This window comes from Mya arenaria, chromosome 7 (genome assembly GCF_026914265.1).
Source record: "Mya arenaria isolate MELC-2E11 chromosome 7, ASM2691426v1".
NCBI classification, from domain to species: domain Eukaryota; kingdom Metazoa; phylum Mollusca; class Bivalvia; order Myida; family Myidae; genus Mya; species Mya arenaria.
Window position 1 is genome coordinate 59,337,660 of NC_069128.1, and position 24,509 is coordinate 59,362,168.

Sequence of the window (24,509 nt, forward strand, 5' to 3'; positions counted from 1 at the left end):
AGCAATCACAAAAGCTCACCTTGTCACAAAGTGACAGGTGAGCTAAACTAGTGACCTAGTTATTGACCGTGAATGACCCAATATCAAACTTGACCTACATTTTACAGCGATGATCATTCTGACCAATTTGCATTGAGATTAGGCTAAAATTGTGACCTCTATTGTGTTCACAAGGTTTTTCTACTAATTGACCTAGTGACCTAGTTATTGACCGCGGATGACCCAATATCGAACTTGACCTACATTTTATAGAGATGATCATTCTGACCAAGTTGCATTGAGATTAGGCTAAAATTGTGACCTCTAATGTGTTCACAAGGTATTTCTACTAATTGACCTACTGACCTAGTTTTTGACCCCAGATGACCCAATATCGAACTTGACCTAGATTTCATAGAGATGATCAGTCTGACCAAGTTTCATAAAGATTAGGTCAAAATTGTGACCTCTGTTGTGTTCACAAGGTTTTTCTAATAATTGACCTAATGACCTAGTTATTGACTGCAGATGACCCAATATCGAACTTGGCCTAGATTTTATAGAGATGATTATTCTGACCAAGTTGCATTGAGATTAGGCTAAAATTGTGACCTCTATTGTGTTCACAAGGTTTTTGTACTAATTGACCTAGTGACCTAGTTGTTGACCGCGGATGACCCAATATCGAACTTGACCTACATTTTATAGAGATGATCATTCTGACCAAGTTGCATTGAGATTAGGCTAAAATTGTGACCTCTATTGTGTTCACAAGGTTTTTCTACTAATTGACCTAGTTTTTGACCTGGGTTGACCCAATATGGAACTTGACCTAGCTTATGTTAAGATGATCATTCTGACCAAGTTTCATTAAGATAAGGCTAAAATTGTGACCTCTATTTTGTTCACAAGGTTTTTCTAATAATTGACCTAGTGACCTAGTTATTGACTGCGTATGACCCAATATCGAACTTGACCCAGATTTTATAGAGATGATCATTCTGACCAAGTTGCATTAAGATTAGCCTAAAATTGTGACCTCTATTGTGTTCACAAGGTTTTTGTACTAATTGACCTAGTGACCTAGTTATTGACCGCGGATGACCCAATATCGAACTTGACCTAGATTTTATAGAGATGATCAGTCTGACCAAGTTGCATTGAGATTAGGCTAAAATTGTGACCTCTATTGTGTTCACAAGGTTTTTCTACTAATTGACCTAGTGACCTAGTTATTGACCGCGGATGACCCAATATCGAACTTGACCTACATTTTATAGAGATGATCATTCTGACCAAGTTGCATTGAGATTAGGCTAAAATTGTGACCTCTAATGTGTTCACAAGGTATTTCTACTAATTGACCTACTGACCTAGTTTTTGACCCCAGATGACCCAATATCGAACTTGACCTAGATTTCATAGAGGTGATCAGTCTGACCAAGTTTCATAAAGATTAGGTCAAAATTGTGACCTCTGTTGTGTTCACAAGGTTTTTCTAATAATTGACCTAGTGACCTAGTTATTGACTGCGGATGACCCAATATCGAACTTGGCCTAGATTTTATAGAGATGATTATTCTGACCAAGTTGCATTGAGATTAGGCTAAAATTGTGACCTCTATTGTGTTCACAAGGTTTTTGTACTAATTGACCTAGTGACCTAGTTGTTGACCGCGGATGACCCAATATCGAACTTGACCTACATTTTATAGAGATGATCATTCTGACCAAGTTGCATTGAGATTAGGCTAAAATTGTGACCTCTATTGTGTTCACAAGGTTTTTCTACTAATTGACCTAGTGACCTAATTATTGACCGCGGATGACCCAATATCGAACTTGACCTAGATTTTATAGAGATGACCATTCTGACCAAGTTGCACTGAGATTAGGCTAAAATTGTGACCTCTATTGTGTTCACAAGGTTTTTCTACTAATTGACCTAGTGACCTAGTTTTTGACCCCAGATGACCCAATATCGAACTTGACCTAGATTTTATAGAGATGATCAGTCTGACCAAGTTTCATAAAGATTAGGTCAAAATTGTGACCTCTATTGTGTTCACAAGCAATTGTGAACGGACGGACGGACGGACGGACGGACGGACGGACGGACGGACGACGGACGAAGAGTGATCACAAAAGCTCACCTTGTCACTACGTGACAGGTGAGCTAAAAATCATATTATTGACTATGTAAGTCCATTGACTGATAAAAGAAATCTGGCCAAAATATCTCACAGGGCCTTAAAGCTGCACTCTCACAGATATACTGTTTTTACAACTTTATTAATTTTTGTCTTGAAATGAGGAAATTTTTGCGTAAATATCTTTATACCAATGATAAAAAATGGTTGACAAAAGATCAGATCGCAGATTTTCATATTTCTGTTCGAAAATTAATGTTTTATGGAAATATGGATTAAATATCAATTTTTTAACTTAATATAAAAATCTGCGATCATTTTTTTTTGTCAGCAGTCTTATATAACTGGTTTTCATGCATTTTCGCAAAAATTGGTTGTTCCAGGACAAAAAATAAAGAAGTTGTCAAAACGTTCAATCTGTGAGAGTGTAGCTTTAAATGTAAGTCAGTGAATGACAAAATGCTGCAAATCCATGAGGACATCCTTATTTCTTGAACAAAAGAGATATTTCCCTTTAAATGCATAAAAGAAGAGAGTCAAACTCAATGATAAAGTTCTAGAAAAAGCATCAATTTGCTGGGAATATATTGCTCAATAATATAATATCTACTGTGCGAGATGGCTTAATGAAGTGACCATAACCATATAGCATTTGTAAGACATGTATGTGTTGCCAATATCATACACTGAGAAACTTTGAAAACACATGTCATGTACTTTAAATTATTTTTGATTAGCAAAGCAATTTATGAAACTTGAATTCACTAGGAATTATTTGCACTTAATATTTTATCATTTATCAAAAATACATGAATTGCGTATTAAAGTCTTTAAGTGTAGAGGAACGATTTTACAGATATAATTGCAATGTCTATATTTGGAGGTTAAATCTAGCTAAACACACGCCTGAATATGTGATAAAATACATAGCCACATCTAGTAAATGATAAAACATCCAGCCCAGAGGCCCAACCGTGAACCTTATATTGAAGATTTTGTGAAAATATCAAACGCGTGAGTAGTGCTTCATATCAAACTTACTGTTCTTGTTTAACCCTAGATAATAAATTTAACATAAAAATATTTATATTCCAGTTTATAAGTGTGATATGTTATAATTCCTGAACTGGCAATGTTTTACCGGGACAGCAATCCATGGCAAATTGACATGTCGCTAAATTGGATTTAGGCCACCCTCGTTAACTAACAAAAGAATACACTGCCTCCAAGTCAACGTGGATTTGTGTGTGCGGAGTTATCACATGACTAGCAGATCTCTTCATTGGTTACCAGTAATGAATTTTTATATTAGGCCGGTTCGGCGTCATGTCAATTCAAAAGTAAGGGATATCACTAATAAGGTTGACTAATTTACTAAATATTTTGAGAATCATCAGCAATGGGTCATTTAAAACACAAACACATTTTATAAACAACATTTATAAACAACATTGAAACAACATCTCATCAAAAACACTGAACTAATTTCTAAATATCTATTCGCTACCATTCGCAAAACACTTAAAAGAACATTTGACACATTGATCGCAAACTTTTTCACAAGGTCATTCCTAGAAATTGCTTTTTTTAAGTTTAGCAAAAGAGTATTTCTACAGATCAGTAGGTAGAGAGATATGATTTATTGCTTCTTTTTTCTTTTAAATTTGTAAGTCAATTTCTTTCTTTTCCTTCCATTTTTGAGAAATGAAACATTATTTAAATCAAAGCAAGAACAGCACTAGTCTTGTCATCATTTTTTTGTTTTCTTGCAAGGCAAAACAAATCTGTACTAGCTGTTTAGGGTAAATTCACAGTGTTTAGATACAGCAAACAAACAATTTCTAAGAATGGCCTTACCTACTGAGCTAAAATTCACTAAAATTAAACTCATACACTTCAATAACCTTACAAAAAATAAACTTTTTGATTACGACCTAAACAAAGATATGAACACTTACGCAGCACTAGAGTAGAAGCTCTCAATGGTGATTGTGCAGCCACTCCTGACCTCGCCAAGCGGGTTACGAATAACTACTGCGTAGTCACCAGAGTCCTCTGGGTATGCCTCAGTGATTTCAAGCACCGAGCGTGTCGTCTCAATAGTGATCTGGAAGAGAAAAATTAAATAGTGAAATAAAACAATGGTGGAAATGTCTGATGAATCCTGAGATGTTTGAGACACTCTGCTGTGTACCTTGTCAATCTCCAATTCAAATAAAGTCTCTTTGGAACATCTGCGTACAATATTGGCCGGAATACATATATCATAGTCAAAATGGCACAAGAAATGTCAGTGGGGATTTATAAGTAAACTCACTGTGTAGAGTGTGGATGGTACGAGTTTATCGTTGCCACGGTACCATGTGACCTGAGGTGGCGGGCTCGCAGAGAATACAATCTCCAGCCGGACTGGTCTACCCTCCGCTCCAACCACATCGCGTAGTGGCTGCTGGATTACTGGTGTCTGGGCAGCTGTACGGGAGAAAGTGGGATATTTATAATACATAAAAATATAATGTTAACCAAATGCTTTCTTCAAATGTTTAAGGTCAAATGAATAGTAATAATATGTATATGGAACTGTATATTAATGGATTACACATTAACACCTTATCAAAAATTGTACAATGTAAAGATTTCTTACAAATTCTAGGGAATATTAACACTATTATCTCTATGGTACCTGATTGGCAGTCTTATATTGAATGATACTATCATTAAAAGCAAACAGCAAAAAGCTATCTAAATCTAAGAGACGGAAAAAAGATAAGAATTGTTAAACCTTCTCTAAACGCTATCGGGCCATCTACGAGCATAAATAAAGACTGACAAAATCAGGACATTCAGTTCCATGTGAGTGTCAGAAATAATGATTTTAATTCATGAATTTATAAATTAAAATAATGCAAGTCCAACATTTCCAGTCTAAATATTTGTTCATATACCATCATAAAAATTTATTCTAAAATATGATCAAGAAAAATTGATTTGAAAAATCGAACATACGATAATTTTGTTGACAAGATGGCCTGATATCAATAAAAATACCTAACTGTGTGACCAAAGTTAGGCCTATTGGCTTCAATGCTTTATTGTATGACACGCAGCTATTATTTCATAATTCGTGAAACACTTTGCAAAATTAAGCAAGAAATCTTCTTAAAATTCAAAGCTAACTCTGGTTCTCCACTAAAAGCTAAAGAAAATTCATGGCAAATTTACTAAAACTCTAATGGCAACACTACATAGCAACCCAGTAACCAAGGGAACAATTCACCAACGTGCAAGGGAAACAATTCACCGATGTGCTAGGGTAACAAGTTGCCAATGTGCTAGGGCACCACCAATGCTAATAATTACACAAACACAAAGATAATGGCCTTAACAAAATGAATTCTTTCCGCTTTGAGACATTAACAAAATGAATTCTTTCCGCTTAATATCATGAATTGTAACATTCTGGTGCAAATGTTTGATAAATGTATGATACTTCTTAATTAACTTAGGTCTATAAAACATAAGCTTTGTAGTGTCTGCAAGACAAATATTATCAATGTACTCATTCACTTCAACACTGATTTATTTTCAATGGGTTTGTGTGATTATTTTCTATAACAGAAAGATTTACATCAGTCAGTTATATCTAGATTGACTCATCTACAGGGGTGGGTAGGGGGGTGGGTAGGGGGGATCAATGCAAAAAGATGGGGTGTCCCGAGAAATTAAAAGAATCATGGTGAAGTAGAAAATGAGAAAAGGCTGAAAATAGAAAATAATATGGTGGTGAACTAAAAAATGAAAAATAAGTGAGGTGAACTAGAAAATGAAATGAGAATGAAATAGTTAACTAGAAAACAAAAAGAAGCAGAGTGAAGTAAAAAATGAAAAGAAAACAAGTGGACTAAAAGATGATACTAAAAATACTTGCAGGAATCATGCTGTTCATTCCGTTTCTTGTCTCCTTGAATAAAATGAGTGGGGAATAATTAAATAAGTAAGGTCCACAAATATAGGTGTTCCATTTATACCTGTGATGTATTGTTTTTAGAACTTTTTTTATACTAACCCAATTCAAAATAAATCTAAGATGACAATGTGCTTCCTTATATGAGAGGTTTAAGTGAGATCATTTCAGTAGTGAACAAAATCTAGCATAATTCAGTAGTTCTGATCGGAAAATATAATTCAAAATTTCAACTGTTATAATATAGCAAGGTTTGAATGTTGCAATAACCCAACACTCAAAATATACAAGACCTGATTAGTATTATAGCAGAGACATAATATTATGTGATGTGTTAACACTGAAATGAAAAGAAAATTAGACAAACTTTTTCTACAAAAAGAGCATTTATCAGTCACAAGGTCTGGAAGAAATATGACAATGAAAGAAAACAAGAGATGTTTGTCAAACATTATGCCCCCTGAGCGCCAAGTTGCCAGAAATATTTGGACAATTGAATGAAATATGCATGGACTGAAATGACAGCTGATTTGTCATTGGATGCATATGAGGCAGGTCATCTACTTATGATAACTTAAGAAGGCAAATAAATGCCCAACTAAAATAGTAACATAAAAGAAAATCATTTCTATACAAACATTTATACATCAATCCCAATCATCTGTGCATGCATTAAAAAAATATGGACAATCAGAAAACCTTTTTTCAGCTTACAGTCACACTGACCTTGACCTTTGACCCACTGACCTCAAAATCAATAGGGTTCATCTGCTGGTCATGACCAATAAGCCTACCTAGTATGAGGTCCCTGGGTCAAAGCGTTCTCAAGTTATTGATCGGAAACCGTTTTTCATGTAAAGGTCACACTGACCTTGACCTTTGACCCACTGACCTCAAAATCAATAGGGTTCATCTGCTGGTCATGACCAATAAGCCTACCTAGTATGAGGTCCCTGGGTCAAAGCGTTCTCAAGTTATTGATCGGAAACCGTTTTTCATGTTAAGGTCACACTGACCTTGACCTTTGACCTCAAAATCAATAGGGTTCATCTGCTGGTCATGACCAATACACCTACCAAGTATGAGGTTCCTGGGTCAAAGCGTTCTCAAGTTATTGATCGGAAACCGTTTTTCATGTTAAGGTCACACTGACCTTGACCTTTGACCCACTGACCTCAAAATCAATAGGGTTCATCTGCTGGTCATGACCAATACACCTACCAAGTATGAGGTTCCTGGGTCAAAGCGTTCTCAAGTTATTGATCGGAAACCGTTTTTCATGTAAAGGTCACACTGACCTTGACCTTTGACCCACTGACCTCAAAATCAATAGGGTTCATCTGCTGGTGATGACCAATACACATACCAAGTATGAGGTCCCTCGGTCAAAGCGTTCTCAAGTTATTGATCGGAAACCATTTGGTATTCCTACCGACCGACCGACAGACCGACCGACCGACCGACCGACCGACCGACCGACATGTGCAAAACAATATACCCCACTTTTTTCAAAAGGGGGCATAAAAATGGCTACATTTCATAAAATTCAGGTCAACAGGTGACAATGCTAGGAGAGGAACATCATGCGGGTGCTTGACTTTGGTATTAATAGTTGGTCGCTGAATATTAAAACACTTATAATGCCAAGTCATTTCCATGCCAATGCATTATGGGAGAACACTAAATTTCCATGCCAATGCATTATGGGAGAACACTAATGTTTTTTAAATAATGCCAAACCATTCTGATGGCAATGCATTATGGAAAAATGAAGGGTCACAAAAAAATAATCAAATTATATCGAGTCATTCCCATGCTACTGCATTCTGGGAACTTACGAATGACAGTCAGCCTAGCTGAGGAGGCGGCCTCGCCTCCAGGGTTGTTTGCACGGCACGTGTAACGTGCACTGTGTTCTCGTGTAACCTTCTTAATCTTAAGGCAGCATGTGCTGTTGATTTTGGTAATGACGTAATCGGGGGAATTGTCAATGTTGATCTCGTCCTTGTACCAGCTAATGGCTGGCGAGGGGATACCCATAATGTGACACTCGAAGGCAAAGGGGCTGCCTTCCAGAGCATCAACAGACTTAAGGTACTTTGTGAACTCTGGCGGAATTATTTGCTGATGGGTCTCTGAAATTGGGCAGTATTTTTTTGAGAATATTTGTTAACGCTATGGTAACAGTTTCAAAAGTTTTCGTTCCCCTGCGACAGAGTTTGAAAGGCAAAATGAGTATGATTGAATCTGTAAACACAAGCATTTCATCCAATAATATACACAATTCTACATGTACATTACACTAAAGTCTTAAACACATAAAAACCTGACCATCAAGACCATAGTTTCTAAATCGTTAAAAAATAAATTTAGTCAGAATACCGTTCCATTACATTTGACATGAACCCTTAGCCATTGTTATAACATGAATGAAAATGTTCCCTACAAAACTGCTACACTCAACGACATCTAGAGTTATGTTCGTATTTGAATGCTATTAATCGATACACAGATTCCCTTCCTAACCGCTAAACCTTAAGACATTCAGTATTACCATGGATACGAATCACATCGGGTAAGATTATCTTGTGTATAACAGTGGCCATACTTTGGTCTATATAAAAGCAATATACGATAAGATACAGAAGTTAATACATTGTCTTCTGAATATAAATGACTTTGAAATAAATAAAAAGCAACAGTATGATATGTAAATTCATATTTGGACAAGTTACATTTTCTAAACCAGATGAAACTTCCATTTACTCATTTTCATATGGGAACAAAAAGATAACATACTGTCTGCTATTCCTTATTTCAGAGCACACTCTCTAAATTTAGTTAGAAAACCATGATTACAATATGCAATATGTTTCATACCAACACTTTTATCATAGTTATCTATACCTATCATACAAAGTGATTATAAACTGTAAAAGCATTTACTTCTCATGGAACGTAGCTTCTGTGAAACTAATAGTGAACCTTCTTATGCTACCTTGTCACCGTTTAATTTGGTTTGCTTAGAAAGATAAAATTACTCTGAAATGGCAAAAATTCTGAAATCAATTTCTGCATCAAAGGAACCAGAAATTTATATAACACTGTAAATGAATGCTTTTACTCGAGTTATTTTACAAGTCTGCTATTCAAACCAATCTCTACCTTTGACATGTAAGTAAGCGGAGGACTCGACCTCTCCTACACCATTGTTGACCTTGACTGTGTATCGGGCAGTGTCTTCGGAAAATGTTTCCTCAATCATGAGCGAGGCAACATTCTTTTCTAGCCGGGTCTCGTAGTCGGGGCTGTTCAGGGGCAGACTGTCCTTGAACCAGCGAACCTCGAAGGAGATCTCAGACTCAATGTGGACCTCAAATACCACCCTGGGGAAAAGATGATGAACATCGGTTCAAAATTTGTAAACAGGGATCTGCATATGTTTTCAGGGATCTATATGGGATCTTTACAGGGATCAATACAGGGTCTATTTTGTTGGTGCATCAGTAATTGTTATTGGTTTTATAATACATTCTGGAAAAGGGACTCTGCAAGCACAAAATGCATTTAATGTATGAATAACTAGAGCTACCACTGGATGTGATTAATACCTCCACTACTCCACCTTAATTAGAAGTATCACTGAGAGTGAGTTATGGAGAAAAGTAGACTTGTCCCCCTGTCCCAGGACTGTCAGATGGACAGACAGACGGACGGAGGGCATAAGGTGATTTCTATATAGCCTCGACCACCAAGCAGTTTCAGTTTTACGGAGACAGTTCATCGATAGTATGCAACAACATCCCCTAACACTGGATCAAATAGTTTTATTTTTTTCAAAAGTCACTGAGTTATAGCATATGATATCCCCTTAACTTGCTTAATTCAGTTTTAAATTTTCTACTAACTTAGTTCCCTCCATGACCTCAGCATTCTTCAGGTGCTGGGTGATGCGTGGAGGACGGGGTGGGGCCTCCGCTGTCACAGTAACTTCCATGGGAACAAACTGTTCCATGGCCGGTTCCTGGGCTGGCTGCTCCTAGAAGTCATTTCAAAATTTAAAATTGAGGGAAAGAAGCAAAAACAGCCTAAGTGCCATGCATGTGAATTCCTTAAAGCTTTGTTGCATCTACCTTTAAAAATTGGCATTTTTTATTCTTGCAGACAGTAACATAATTACACATTGCATTATAAGCAAATATTTAAAGGAATTCCTACAAGGTATAAACTACGGTATTCCACAACAGCATCTGTTTATGTTATTTAAAGGAGATTTCTCAAAATGTGCCAGAGGAAGAGGCTGTCAACATACACAAATTTAAGACAGATTAAATAAATAATTGAACAACTCATTTTCTATCAGACATCAATATTTCTGTTTCAAAACGTACCAGGTTGTGTTTGAGTTTTGAGACCTCGTTGTCGGCTTGTTGGCAGTTCTGCATCAAGTCCTGGTACTGCACATGGATGTTATGTACCCGGCTTGGGCCCTCATCACCTGCAAAGTGATGAATGGAGTTTGAAGGCAGGGTAATGTGGGTTATGTTTAAAGTAAATCTGTATCAGGATGAATGAATGTTTCGCCTCCTGCATACTAGTTAAATCGCCTCAAAATCTCCACAAACATCAATGTTTTAACATATTCATTCTGAAATATTCACTTATCTTTTAAACTTAACCAGCATTAAAAAAGGAATATGTCATTGACATTCTAGTTGAGGGAAAACTTTAGCTAACTGTTCTACTCAAGATACCAGTTAAAACAAGCTTACCATAGAGCTGTACAGCGAGTTCAGAGACTTGTTTCAACCTATCTTCTTGCAATGGTTTGCCCTCCTCCACAAATCTGTGTAGAGGCTGGATCAATCCATCCACGTCTGAGGGGTTTCTGCACTGTCTGGCTCTCTGGCCAAGGGAGGTAAGCAGGTTATTGCCTTCTATCATCCATTGCTCACTCTGTAAAGGTAAAACCAGAGTTATGGGCCTTGATACAGATATGCTAATTGTCATTGGTGAAACAAATTAAGTGAGACAATTAGACATTTAAATTTAAAATGGGCCATCAATGCATTATGTAGTAAAATTATTTTTTTTGCTATCACAAATTTACCCATGGCATTTGGATTTTTACATTATTATTAAATAAAATACACATTCACATTCAATTTCAGGACCATTATAAGACTGTAATTGTAGAAACTTGCAATTGCACATTGATTTGCGCAGCAATTTGAAAACAAAAAACTCCTTTTATTTAAAGCTCAGATAACTCAAGTACTAAATACCCAACCCACCTCCTCAACAAGCTTGAAGTACTCGATGGATGTATCGAGCATGTCCCGGTAGTCACGAACACTCGTGTGGAACGTCGTCCATTTTGTGTTCAGCATGTCAATTTCTCGTTTAATGTGCATCGAGTCGTAATGCTCATCTTCAACCATCAGCTCCGCTGTGCTGGTAAAGTTCTGGATCTTCTTCTCAATTATCTGGAAAATTATGATATATATTTTTAAAGATTTTATTGGTGAAACTGTATTATCAGTAACATTACAATGTCCATTAGTATTGTCACAAAATGAGATAATGAAGCTTCTGTTTTTGTTTTAAATGTGGTTTCTTTTATCTGGTATCCATTGCTTATTCCTCCTGCAAAAAACAGACAAGCATGAAAGTTGAGATATTTGTGTGTACATAAAGCCTTCCCGCCTTTCTGCTGCAAATTGTATAAACTTTGTTTTTTTAATTGGTTTGGTTAAAGTTGGCCAAAATATTAATTGATCGGTAAATATTTATCAGAAAATTAATATTAACCAAGAAATCATTTACATGTACAAATTAGAATAAACATAACATGTGGACAACTTATCCCAGTTTTTATACAATTGACTGCAGCCCAATTACATGTCCTAATCTAATAACATATATATTTGCAAACAACAAACATGCTTAACAAAGATTTGCAATGAAAACAAAAATAAAATTTTACCCACCTCAACAGTCATCTCAAACTGTTTGAAGGCCTGGGAGGTCATCTGGGCCCCTCCCATGCTGTTACCATAGGAACCGCGTCTGGCCTGCAGGTGGTGGTGCAGTTCATCAATCTCAGAATGGATCTGAATGGGATAGAGAAAATATATACCATCAAGTTTCATAAAAACTAAATTTTATTCTTTTAGGAGCAAGTATAACCTAGGAGTTGAAATTATATAGTCTAGAGGTAATGTGTAGGTTTTATCAGTAAGAACTAACAGCTATAAGATGCCAAAATGATCAACCACGGCCCATTACGCTGTCTATTTTATCCAGAGTGATAGCAGAGCCTGGCAGCTCATTATAAATATGTGACAGAGTTCAAAATTTCATAAAACTATCCTTAAATGTTATATTCCATTACATAAGATTTATACCTGTCTGAGGTCAAAGTTGAACTGGCATATCTGCAGGTTCTGGCGGAGTCGTCGTTCTTGTTCTTCCCACGTATTGTTCCAGCGAGACCTGTACTCGTCCGCTGCTCCCAGGACCTTCTGTACATCGTCCTTAGCAACTGCCTCCGCATCCTGCAAGGAGTTTTAAGAAGTTAAAAGTATGGTATTCAAACAGAGACATATACATAAAACAATTGCCACTTTGCAATACAATAAGAGCTATCACTGTAGGTAATAAGTACCCCCACCCCCTCATGAAAGAACACAGATACATGATAATTATAAGCAATAATAACATGTCTTCTAATAAATTGTATACATAAATAGCCTAGAACTAAACCTCAATTTTATATGATTTCAATCAAACTTACAGTTTGTCGGACGCGGACCACAATTTTCTCTCCCTCATCTGCGGTGTAATTTATGAGGTGGGATATCTCCTGTTTCTTCCGTTTGTGTTCCTCTAACATGGATTCTGCCCGGTTCAAGTCCGAGGGCAGTTCGGATTCTAGGTATTCATGTTCGGTTCTCTCAATAAGTTTGTCCAGCTGAAAAAAAAATGTTATACATTATTTTCAATTCTTGCTACAAAGCATGTTTTTAGACTGGCTGTCCATTTTGCTCACATTTGACCTCAAATTCTGACATTGACTTTGGATGAGGTGATGACCAACATTCACATTTGATCTCAAATTGTGAATATGACCTTGGATGATGACATTGATATCCAGCCTTAACATTTGAACTCAAATTTTGACTGTGACCTTGGGTGAGGTGACATTGATAACCAACCTTCACATTTGACCTCAAATTGTGACTGTGACCTTGGATGATAACATTGATATCCAGCCTTCACATTTGACCTCAAACTGTGACTGTGACCTTGGATGATGACTGACATAATACTGATAATGGATACATAAAATATACCAGTGTTTACTACTTAACATTTAGGGAGCACTAACTTTGCCCAACTGTATGGTCATTTTGAAAAATATCTGTTACTCATGCATTCTAGTGCTAAGATAAGAAGGTAGTCAATATTCACTTGGTCTAAGTTCTTGAAGAACTGTATGGTCATCTTTAGGAGTATCTGGTACTCGTGTATTCTAGCGTGGAATCTCTGGTGAACCTTAATAAGCTCGTTCACGATCTGTTCCTTCTGTCCACGCGTGTCGCCCTTCATGGACAACATCTCCGCATTTTTCAAGTGTTCCTCAATTTCAGCCTCTGCTCGCTGTGGGTGGGGAAAAAAGTTTTTTTTATAATTTCAATGTTTTATATCTTTAATTTTTACACTATTTCCATGACAATTTTATAAAGCATAGACAATGTAAGATTGTTAAATATTTCTGTGAAAAGGCAGTTATTTAACATATTATGAGCATTTATTACAAAGAATTGTTGGAAAGAGACTTGTTAATTTTTAACATTATATAGTTTTGCAAAATACATTGTGCAGGATATGCGTCAAACCTAATTAGTGATCACTGTTATCTTAGTATTGAGAATAATTGTTCAAACAAAGCAACTCAATATATTAACATAAAAGTCTAAGAAAATTACTTGTTATACATGTAACTACATTAAATGATCAGAAATTAAGTAAGAGCATGCATGGTTAATGGTCTACAACATAGTATCATGTGCTTGAATTACTAACATCTACGACTGTTGTGTCCAGGTACTTGTCCTGGGTAAATAATCACAATTAATCTCCAATTAACTAAATCTGAACTGTTGACATGCAAAATAAGGGAATAAGGATTAGTTTAATTCATTTGACTTGAGTAACCTTCTCAACTTTACTTATTCTGCGCTGACATTAAATTTTAATCACTATCAAGTTAATCATTATTATATAACTTTAATAACATCTTCCTTGGCTTTTATAGCTTGTTTTACTTAGAATTTTAGAACACAATTGACAACCTGAAGGCCTATCATGTAGACTACTATCATGCATGTGAATGAAATAAGAAAATTAAATAACTATTCTACAAGAACTTAAATGACAGTATACACATATTCCAGTTACATGTGGGACAATTGGACAAGACCATGTGTGTGCATATATTATTGTCTACAGACAGGTTGCTATGCGGACATTCTGGTTGTTATGCGGACATTCTGGTTGCTATGCGGACATTCTGGTTGCTATGCGGACATTCTGTTTGCTATGGCAACAGGCACATGAGCCAGTTCTCTACCTGAGCCTCGGGCTCAAACTCCTGCAGCTTTGTTTGGAGTTTCTCTGCTTCTTCGAGCGAGTTTCCGAGGTAACCAGTTAAATAGGGCTCAAATTGCTCTTTTTCGATGATCATGACGTAATCTATAGTCTGTTTGGGCGATAGAAAAAAACCACAACATTGAAAAGGGTACAATAGTTAAAGCAACAAATTTGCCATACAAATGGCAAAAGAAGCGCAGTGCTTGGAAGCAAATGGGATTTTCTGTACTCACTGAGAATAATGGATAAAGCTTGATTTTAAAGTTTTTATACTGATATTGTACAATGTTTTGTGGATGGAATTGTACTATTTAGCACAAGTATCAAGTTGTCTTGAGATTTTTTCTGTCATAATAATCATGACAATGAATCATGATGAAAGAGTTATTAAGAATAAACATAATTATAACTATTCTAAGCTTTATCTATCTTTTCTACCGGAATACAGAAAACCCCATTTTTCTGGCGCCAGAACACCTGCAACAGTTTTATAGAAGCTATCAAAACGTCACCCAACAAGTTATATAGGCGGGGTACGCTCGCAAAATTACCTCAAATTCAGGCATAAAATTATCGAGGCGCTGTTGGTATTCATTTGCTGCCTGTATTGACGTGCCTAGTTCTCCCGCCAAAACGGGGAAAAAGTCTGCCTCTAGTTTTTGTACTCTATCTATAGACTGTAAGAAAATAGCTTATGGTAATATTTTCTATCAGAAGTCAATTTGTGTATTTAACAGATTAATTCATAAGAAAAAGGTCAATTGATCGGAATATATCATTAGAATATGTTTTACATAAAGCAATTGTGCTGAATCATAATGTGCTTATCATGTGTAAAAAATGCTGAAATAAAAACATATTCAGTTACATTAAACAATCTTTTCACAATTATTACACAGTCTGTACCATTGATGACATTGTTAATGACAAATTCATGCTTCTTTTCAATGAACTAAACACCTTAACAAAATATCGAGGATATCATTGTTTGAAATGCTAAAGATATTTTGTTCTGGAAATAATGAGTTATATTATATCATGTTATATTTAGAAAGAAATTCAATTCAATATAATAAGGATCATATCAAGAAAACAACAGATTAAATGATAAATATATTTTCCCAGCATACCTTTCTGGCATCCTGTATAAACTGATGCCACTGAGTCTTAAACTGTCTGCTGGTGGACACATGGGTCTGCCAGCTCTCCCATTGGGTAGTTAGAAAGGTCATGTGATCACGAGTCTCCAATAGGATTGACTCTACAGTTTGAATGGTGCGACGTATTTGCAATGATGAATCTTCGGTGATCTGTGAGGTAAAGAGACAAAATTTCCCATTTTTTGTTTACTAACAGTCAGACCGCATTGGCTCGAACTCACAAGAACCGGCGAAATACCTCGAGCCTTCCCATTTATATCCAGCTCGAGCCAACAAGGAAACCTAGCCAAGCAAGATTGAACCAAAAGGGTTCGACTGTATTATTTTATGCTTACTTTTGTCCACCCAAAATGCATTATTTAAAACTCTGCTGTCAAAATGGCTCCAGAACATTTTTCATATATGTAATATAAACAAAATATAAAGCCAAGTATGGACAATTACTTATCTTTTTTAACTAAGCTGAACTATTACCATAGAAAGTATTTACATTAAAATTAACATTAACTTTAGAAAGAAAAAGAATGATTGAATGAGTACATACAATGGATGAACTCTGTAAAAACTCTCTGCCTTTATCGTCCAGGTCTTTAAACGTTGACTCGACCTCGGACCAGACTCGCTCTGTCTCCTGGACGGCTGAGTCTGTTAGATCCTGTAAATTCTCTGTGTCGGATCTTAGTGTGTGTTCCAAGCTCTTCATACAGCTAGAGTTCTGCAAGGAGAGATAAAAATAATTATAGGCGTTCAAGCAAAAAGATTTTCAAATGGAAAATTTGGAAATAGGAAGTTAGGTTTTTCCTATTTAGGTTTAGATTAGCTTCAAAGAGGATAAGTGTAAGTTTTTTCTCTTTGTCAGATCTTAGGGTGTGATCAAAGGCCCTTGTTCTTCCCCGGAGATAAATAAAAAATCATTGTCAACCTGGCAAAAAAAAAATTGATATTGGATCTTCAGATCATTGTTATTAACAAATGGATGTAAAAAAACAAATCTAAAAGAGTTACAGCTATAGTGCCTGGTATTGGAAAATGAAAATTGTATGAAAGAGATTAAAGGACTAATTGGATTCAACAAAATGTTCGCCATTTTAGAAAGCAGATAAAATAATTGAATGATATCAGCCCCTACCTGCTGTACGAGGCGCTGGAAGGTGACGTAGATGAGACAAAGCTTGATGCGGACCTCTGTGACGCGGTGGAGTCGTGTCACCTCCACCTGTAGGTGCTGTACCTTGTCCTGGGCTGCTCCAGCCTCCTGGTCCCCTGACCGAACCATGGACTGGGCCTTCTCAGTCAAGGCATGCAACTCCGCACTCTTGTCCTATAAACAGCAGACATCATTCATTAACATATGTAAGCAATTGATTGACTACTGTAACAATGGTGAAGTTATGAACATCCATTACATATGACTGCACAAGTCCAAGGCATGCAACTAGGCTTTTTTAATCTTCCAAAAAGGTGTGAAATTTTCAAAATGTAATCTAGTAACAAAATGCGTTTAAATGGTTAACAATTCTTTTTCTGCTGAAACAAGGAGGAACTTACCATGTTTGTTTACTGTGTTGTTAAGGCAAGCTGTTCTTTGAGAAACAGGTAAAGTTTTCAATTATAATGGCTAGTAAGAAAATGCTTACTCTAATGTCTTCTTCTAGTTGTTCGTGTACTTGAAGGAAGTCTGTCGCCTCTGTAAGGCTGGACCCCATGTCGCTATGGCGACTTAATGTGAGCTGAATTATCTGGGTTATCCAGGTGTGTAGCTGGAAGGGAAATCATCAAACATAAAGTTAAAGGTCAAATCACTTCTATTAGTTAAGAATGAAATAAAGCAAAAAAAAGATCTAAAATAATAAAAGACAAGCTTACACCTGAGTAAGACATTCTAGCTTTAAGTAACACCTACTTCAACTTAAGTAAGGTTTACCATAACTTATTAAGTAAAGCTTCATCTAAGGCTCTTCTAATACTTGATAGTAAACTCCTGGAAAAGGAGATAGGATAGGGATCTCTTATTGGCTTCAGCCCTCCAACACTTAGTCAATGCAAATTTAAACTCACTTAAAGCTTACGTAAACTTAATCTAAGTCAAACTTACACTTGAGTAAGACTCCTGGAAGTGGAGATAAGATTGGCTTCTCTCCCAGGCCTCAGCTCTCCTGGCCTTACAGAGCGACTCCAACTCTGAACAGCGAGTCTGCAGCTGATCCATCTGAAACAAGGTGGTAAATCTGACAATGAATCTTGATCTTTACACATAAGTTCTGTTTTAATTATTAAGAAATATGCTTTTAAACCACTTTATATTTCACAACAGTACCCACTCAGCAGTGGTCCTATTTAGCACACGCTAGCAAGGTTTGCACTAAATGCTTTCTCAGCATGCCAGAATTCAAAATTTAATCAAGCATGACTTGTTAAACAAGAGATGTTTGTCAAACATTATGCCCCCTGAGCGCCAAGTTGCCAGAAATATTTGGACAATTGAATGAAATATGCATGGACTGAAATGACAGCTGATTTGTCATTGGATGCATATGAGGCAGGTCATCTACTTATGATAACTTAAGAAGGCAAATAAATGCCCAACTAAAATAGTAACATAAAAGAAAATCATTTCTATACAAACATTTATACATCAATCCCAATCATCTGTGCATGCATTAAAAAAATATGGACAATCAGAAAACCTTTTTTCAGCTTACAGTCACACTGACCTTGACCTTTGACCCACTGACCTCAAAATCAATAGGGTTCATCTGCTGGTCATGACCAATAAGCCTACCTAGTATGAGGTCCCTGGGTCAAAGCGTTCTCAAGTTATTGATCGGAAACCGTTTTTCATGTTAAGGTCACACTGACCTTGACCTTTGACCCACTGACCTCAAAATCAATAGGGTTCATCTGCTGGTCATGACCAATACACCTACCAAGTATGAGGTCCCTGGGTCAAAGCGTTCTCAAGTTATTGATCGGAAACCGTTTTTCATGTAAAGGTCACACTGACCTTGACCTTTGACCCACTGACCTCAAAATCAATAGGGTTCATCTGCTGGTCATGACCAATAAGCCTACCTAGTATGAGGTCCCTGGGTCAAAGCGTTCTCAAGTTATTGATCGGAAACCGTTTTTCATGTTAAGGTCACACTGACCTTGACCTTTGACCCACTGACCTCAAAATCAATAGGGTTCATCTGCTGGTCATGACCAATACACCTACCAAGTATGAGGTCCCTGGGTCAAAGCGTTCTCAAGTTATTGATCGGAAACCGTTTTTCATGTAAAGGTCACACTGACCTTGACCTTTGACCCACTGACCTCAAAATCAATAGGGTTCATCTGCTGGTGATGACCAATACACATACCAAGTATGAGGTCCCTCGGTCAAAGCGTTCTCAAGTTATTGATCGGAAACCATTTGGTATTCCGACCGACCGACAGACAGACCGACCGACCGACATGTGCAAAACAATATACCCCACTTTTTTCAAAAGGGGGCATAAAAATTTTGATACTGAGCACCAAGTAGAAATTTGGGCCTGATCATGCAAGAGTCCAACTTTGCTGACTGACTCAATGTATTACATTACAAATGTACATACCCGGTGTCTCACGCCATCAGCACCGCGGTCGTCCCTACTGACCCTCTCAAGTAGGAGACGACCCTCGGTCTGCGCTGCCATGGAAGATTCCACTATGACGTTAGACAACTGCGAATGTCTGTCTGCAAGCTCCTCGCTGTTCCTCGGCAAGTCCATGGTGTTAAGCTGGACTTCTATGTCATGTAACCTTTTTAGAGCCTGGAATAGAATCAACATGGAGTCATTCGACCAATCACAAATTATGGTCTTTGGGCCAATCACAAATTGAAGTCTTTGGACCAATCACAAATTGAAGTTTTTGGACCAATCACAAATTGAAGTCTTTGGACCAATCACAAATTGAAGTCTTTGGACCAATCACAAATTGAAGTTTTTGGACCAATCACAAATTGAAGTCTTTGGACCAATCACAAATTAAAGTCTTTGGACCAATCAAAAATTTATGTCTTTGGACCAATCAGGTATTAAAGTCATTGGACAAATCACAAATTGAAGTATTTGGACCAATTTGATACATGGGTTTGTTCAAAAGATAATAGCAGTTTTAGATTGTAGCATATTATTCTATCTTTACATGGTAGCGCATTTATACCTGAAAGCCTACATACTATTCCTAATATGCAGAACAAATGTCCAAAGGATGACTAAAATTGGAAAAAAATTCTGATCAATGCTTCCCTAAGAACAAACACAATCAAAAACACTTGAAATGCTAGCCAATGTATTACCGTTTCAGCCTTGTCAAAGAATGACAGGGCCAAAGTGATGTTCTTTCTTCGATGGTCGATCTTAATCATGAAGTTCTCACATTCCGTGTCAACTTCCTGTAAACGCCGACGTACGCCCTCGGCATCAAGATGTGTGCGGCGTAGCAGTTGGTCGGCATTTCGGACAAGTTGTAACACGGTTTCTTGTGTGTCCTGTAAATAAAGTAGTTTTGTATTGTAGGCATCAATAGATCAAAGTAGTCAATTCTATTTCATTTTTTTTTATTATTTTGTTTCTTGTTGCAAACATTATTAACCATCTATTCCATTTATTCAATCTCCAATACAGGTTTGACTGTTAAACATTCATTTTAAAACATCTCAACTCACTTTTGCTTGGTGTTCAAATCTTTGGTGGTCGGCTTGTATCTGCAGAGCGGACTCGAGTGAGTTTCCCAGCTCTGTGCTCTGTAAGTGCGTGTAGCCGGTCGTACGGTACCAGGTCAGTACCTGTTGTCATAGAAACAATGAAATGGTCAGTATAGGCTTGTTTGTTTATTATGATATCTGAAGCATTGTCACTGAGAGAAAGCAAGCATTATATAACACTGACATTACTGTAATAGTGTGTATTTGAAACTGAATTAGAAAATCCTGAGCTTGGATAACTCTCTACATAAGAAATTTATTTCTACATAACACATTATTCTTTTCTGAATTATCTTCAAAATCTTCGTAGTACAATAACAATGCAAACATGAATGCCATTCAGCTTTTAAACATAGATAAACGGTATGTCCAATACCATACTAATCCACTAACCTTGTTGACCTCCGCGTCCAGCTGGTAGAGCTGTAGCGATTGTTCGAGGCGTATACGTCGCTGTTCCCAGAGCTCTTCAAGCCGTCTCCGTCGGTCTTGTAGCAATTCGAGTAGATGTTCTATTCCGTAACACGCGGATGTTGTGGCGTGCCGGTTCGTAAAATCTGCATGCATTCCCATTTCCTTGATGCGATCAAGTAGGGCGTGTCCTAAATCAAGGGTAGTCTTTGAAGCTTCGAGTATGTCTGTGAAAAAAAAGAACATGAACGGTTAAGAAAGGTTTACAAAAGTTCATATGTATATCCTTGTTTTAAAGGCAGAGAAATTATATTTTCAGATGTGCACTTCTGATTTGTAGACAAAAGTTAATGTAAAAGTTACATACCTTGTTTGATAACCTGGACTATGTTACAAACATGGGAGACAATAATCTGACAAGAGTTACATACTTTATTTGAAAAGGAAGACAATTGTGAGGCAACAGTTCCCTACCTTGCTTGGCAAAGGGATACAAATGATGATGTCAGAGTTACATACCTTGTTTGATCTCCTGGTGCTGTAACAGCTGTCTGCGCGCGGACTCCACGTCTGTGGCCAGAGGCAGGTTCACAAATTTGCTCTGTGCCTGTTCCATCTGAGACGCAAACTGAAAGAAAGATTGGAAATGGTTACTAAACACAGTTATAAAGAGTTATGGTTGCTGTCTTGAAATTTGATTAATTTAATTATAGTAATACTGAACTTGTCTTAAATTTTTTACCAGTGTTTAAGATGAATGTGAGAAATAACTCCACAATGATAAATCTAATTGTCATTCTTTCGTGATTTCATCCAGTATCATTGTTATAAGAAAAGCCCTTAAAAAAAATAAATAAAATCTAAACCTCTTTTAAACACACATTTGAATATCATTCAAGATTTTCTAGTTATGGCGAAGGTGAATAAATGCTGTTTTTCTTGTTCAACCAACGTATTAAAACTTTGAAAAACATATGAGATAAAGGCATTTCATAATATAGAAGAAAAAAACATTAAAGTAAAATATGATAAGCCCCGCCTAAACTTACTGTCTGGGCTTCCCTATGGAATTTGACACTGTCATTCAAGAGTTGTCGTCGATATTGGAGTTTGTCGTTGAGATCGCGCCAGGCCTCGGCCAGTGTGTCAGACATCGCTGAGTACACAACTGCCTCGGATTTATTCTCGGCCGCGTAGCTATCCGCTCGTGACAGAAGCTGCTTGATCTCTTCTTCTTTTGCCTGGAAAGAGAACAATATTTATTATAATTTTTTTCTCAAAATATCATCCATATTTAGCTATCCCTTATAATGCAAAGATAAATGAAACATCTTAGCATTAATTTATGACTGCATGATGCATAACAGATTGACTGACTTAGCAACATTTTAGTATGGTGTTCATGAGTTTAAACATTCAGTAATTATTCATTATTCATTAGATTAAAACCTTTAATCAATTATTTCTCTATCATCTTGGTCTTACCACAGAAACTTTGAGACAAAATCATGACCTTATTGCAATTTCATTTCCCCCTCATCATCATCCCACCACAGCCAAATGGCTTATCAGGCATTATGAATTAACCCCAATTATCACAGAGGTACTGAAACCCACAGCACATGTCTGACATTATCTGACATCATAGATCCAGGGCACAAGACCCGATTATTATCTGGTGCCATCATACTGATTAATATCAAACAAGAATGCACAGATTGAATGATGTAAAAAAAGGGTTGTTTTATTATAATTTTAATTATTATTTTTATTTATTTATTTTTTATTATTAGAAACTTTTTTATTTATAATTAAAATACTTATTATTATTTTTTTTAATAGTAATATTATTATAATTATTATTTTTTTGTTATCACCATTATCATTATAAATATTATTATTACTATTATTATCATTTTTTTATTTTTTTATTATTATTTTTTTTTTTTTTTTCAAACAATTACAAATATTTCAATTCAGGCCTATTTTTAAAAAAAAAATTGTATTTATCTTACGGTTGTTTTTATAATAAAATTATCTGGCATAAAAAATGCAGGTACTGTCTTATTAAAAAGAAGTCTATTTATTCATCAGAAACTTTGTTATCTTACAAGAATCCCCATAAATTGTAGATATATGCATGGCAGCCAGAATAGTGAATCCCTGAGGTCTCTATTATGCATGTGATTATCAGGCAAGACCCCTTGTTGGGAATTGTAAAGATCTGAGTGCCAATATTAACAGAGATGGTTCCTTCATAAATTATCCACACCTGTCTAAATCATTATTATAATTGATCAGACAGTTCCAGGTGTGCTTTGATTAGCAATTTCATTTACCAGAAATTGTATTTGATATCAATATCATATTTTGAAATTATTATAAAACTTTGAAATATACAAATTGTCAGTCAAGTTTAAATTAATTTAAAATATGTTATTTTTGACTTGAAAAATTCAGTAATCGCATATCAAATAAATTTCAAATTAGTTGGGATGAATAAAGAATTCAGCACTTTCTTTTCAAATCCCTGAAATAATTATGGTAAAGTTATAACTTATACGTGCATAAATTCTAAAAGTGGCATTATTTAAAATTTATATAAATTACCTTCAGAATAATCTTCCATTACATGAAAAATAAAATCCGCGACTACCCTTAAATATTTGTAACGAAATGTTCCAAAACTTTAAAGCTCCGAAATTCTACTAACTATGCTCGTAGTTCTGCCAGCTATGTCCTGGAAAAAGCATTTGAATTTGATTTTCAGTAATGGCCGGTGCCCAAATTATTCAATATAAAAGAACCTCTGTTTAAACTGTTTATATTCCTTGTAAACTGTTTCCATGGTGAAAGGTAAGCTAAGACTGATTTACATCTGGGTGTTGAAACACATTATTTCATTTTGAAAAAAAGAGAGCAAAAATCCATTGGGTGTAACGAAAGTGAATGTTTGATTATAGAACTTTTTTTAAAAGCAATGTTTCATTTTTTTTTTCAGAAATTAAAATTTCAGTTTCATCAGATACAGAAGTGAAAAACTTGATTCTGTGATAAATATTTCTGAATATTATAAGTATTTTAAAAACATGAGAATAACAAATAAGCTCCTGTTGATATTCATAATCATAGAAGCTAATGGATTTTCCAGAAATACTTTTTCATCTTGCAGAAAAATGCTATTTGTAGGAGACAATGAGAATGCCATGTTTCTGGTATGTTTCTCATAAACATCTATGAATGTTATTTGCTAGAAGAATATATTTCTTGTGAGAGTTTGGAGGTACCATCTTACCTGAATTGAAAAAACTTCAAAGGTTAGACTAAAATTTGTATGGTCTGCAATGCAACTTATATTTGAATAGAGGTTAGATCGTACCTGAATCTTTGTCAAGAATTGTTTATGTACAGCTTTAAGCTGGACAGATTTTTCAAGTGCAAATTTTGAGATGCTG

General features: G+C 36.0%; 1 protein-coding gene across 2 annotated transcripts in view; it reads right to left on the reverse strand.

Moving 5' to 3' along the window:
* LOC128240368 (titin-like) overlaps positions 1-24,509 on the reverse strand; it is a 332,344-nt gene that overhangs the window by 276,411 nt on the left and 31,424 nt on the right. For both annotated transcript variants that reach the window (XM_052956995.1, XM_052956996.1), the window contains 24 exons: positions 22,104-22,295; positions 21,574-21,682; positions 21,037-21,281; positions 20,605-20,724; positions 20,236-20,427; positions 19,508-19,705; positions 18,004-18,117; positions 17,546-17,668; positions 17,038-17,229; positions 16,453-16,623; positions 15,879-16,058; positions 14,729-14,857; positions 13,567-13,755; positions 12,890-13,066; positions 12,501-12,650; positions 12,084-12,206; positions 11,388-11,579; positions 10,866-11,049; positions 10,485-10,591; positions 10,002-10,132; positions 9,259-9,479; positions 7,932-8,228; positions 4,447-4,601; positions 4,088-4,236 (listed from right to left, as the gene is read on the reverse strand). In XM_052956995.1, the coding sequence (XP_052812955.1) occupies positions 4,088-4,236; positions 4,447-4,601; positions 7,932-8,228; positions 9,259-9,479; positions 10,002-10,132; positions 10,485-10,591; positions 10,866-11,049; positions 11,388-11,579; positions 12,084-12,206; positions 12,501-12,650; positions 12,890-13,066; positions 13,567-13,755; positions 14,729-14,857; positions 15,879-16,058; positions 16,453-16,623; positions 17,038-17,229; positions 17,546-17,668; positions 18,004-18,117; positions 19,508-19,705; positions 20,236-20,427; positions 20,605-20,724; positions 21,037-21,281; positions 21,574-21,682; positions 22,104-22,295 (4,040 nt within the window). The remainder of the gene's footprint in view (positions 1-4,087; positions 4,237-4,446; positions 4,602-7,931; positions 8,229-9,258; positions 9,480-10,001; positions 10,133-10,484; positions 10,592-10,865; positions 11,050-11,387; positions 11,580-12,083; positions 12,207-12,500; positions 12,651-12,889; positions 13,067-13,566; positions 13,756-14,728; positions 14,858-15,878; positions 16,059-16,452; positions 16,624-17,037; positions 17,230-17,545; positions 17,669-18,003; positions 18,118-19,507; positions 19,706-20,235; positions 20,428-20,604; positions 20,725-21,036; positions 21,282-21,573; positions 21,683-22,103; positions 22,296-24,509) is intronic.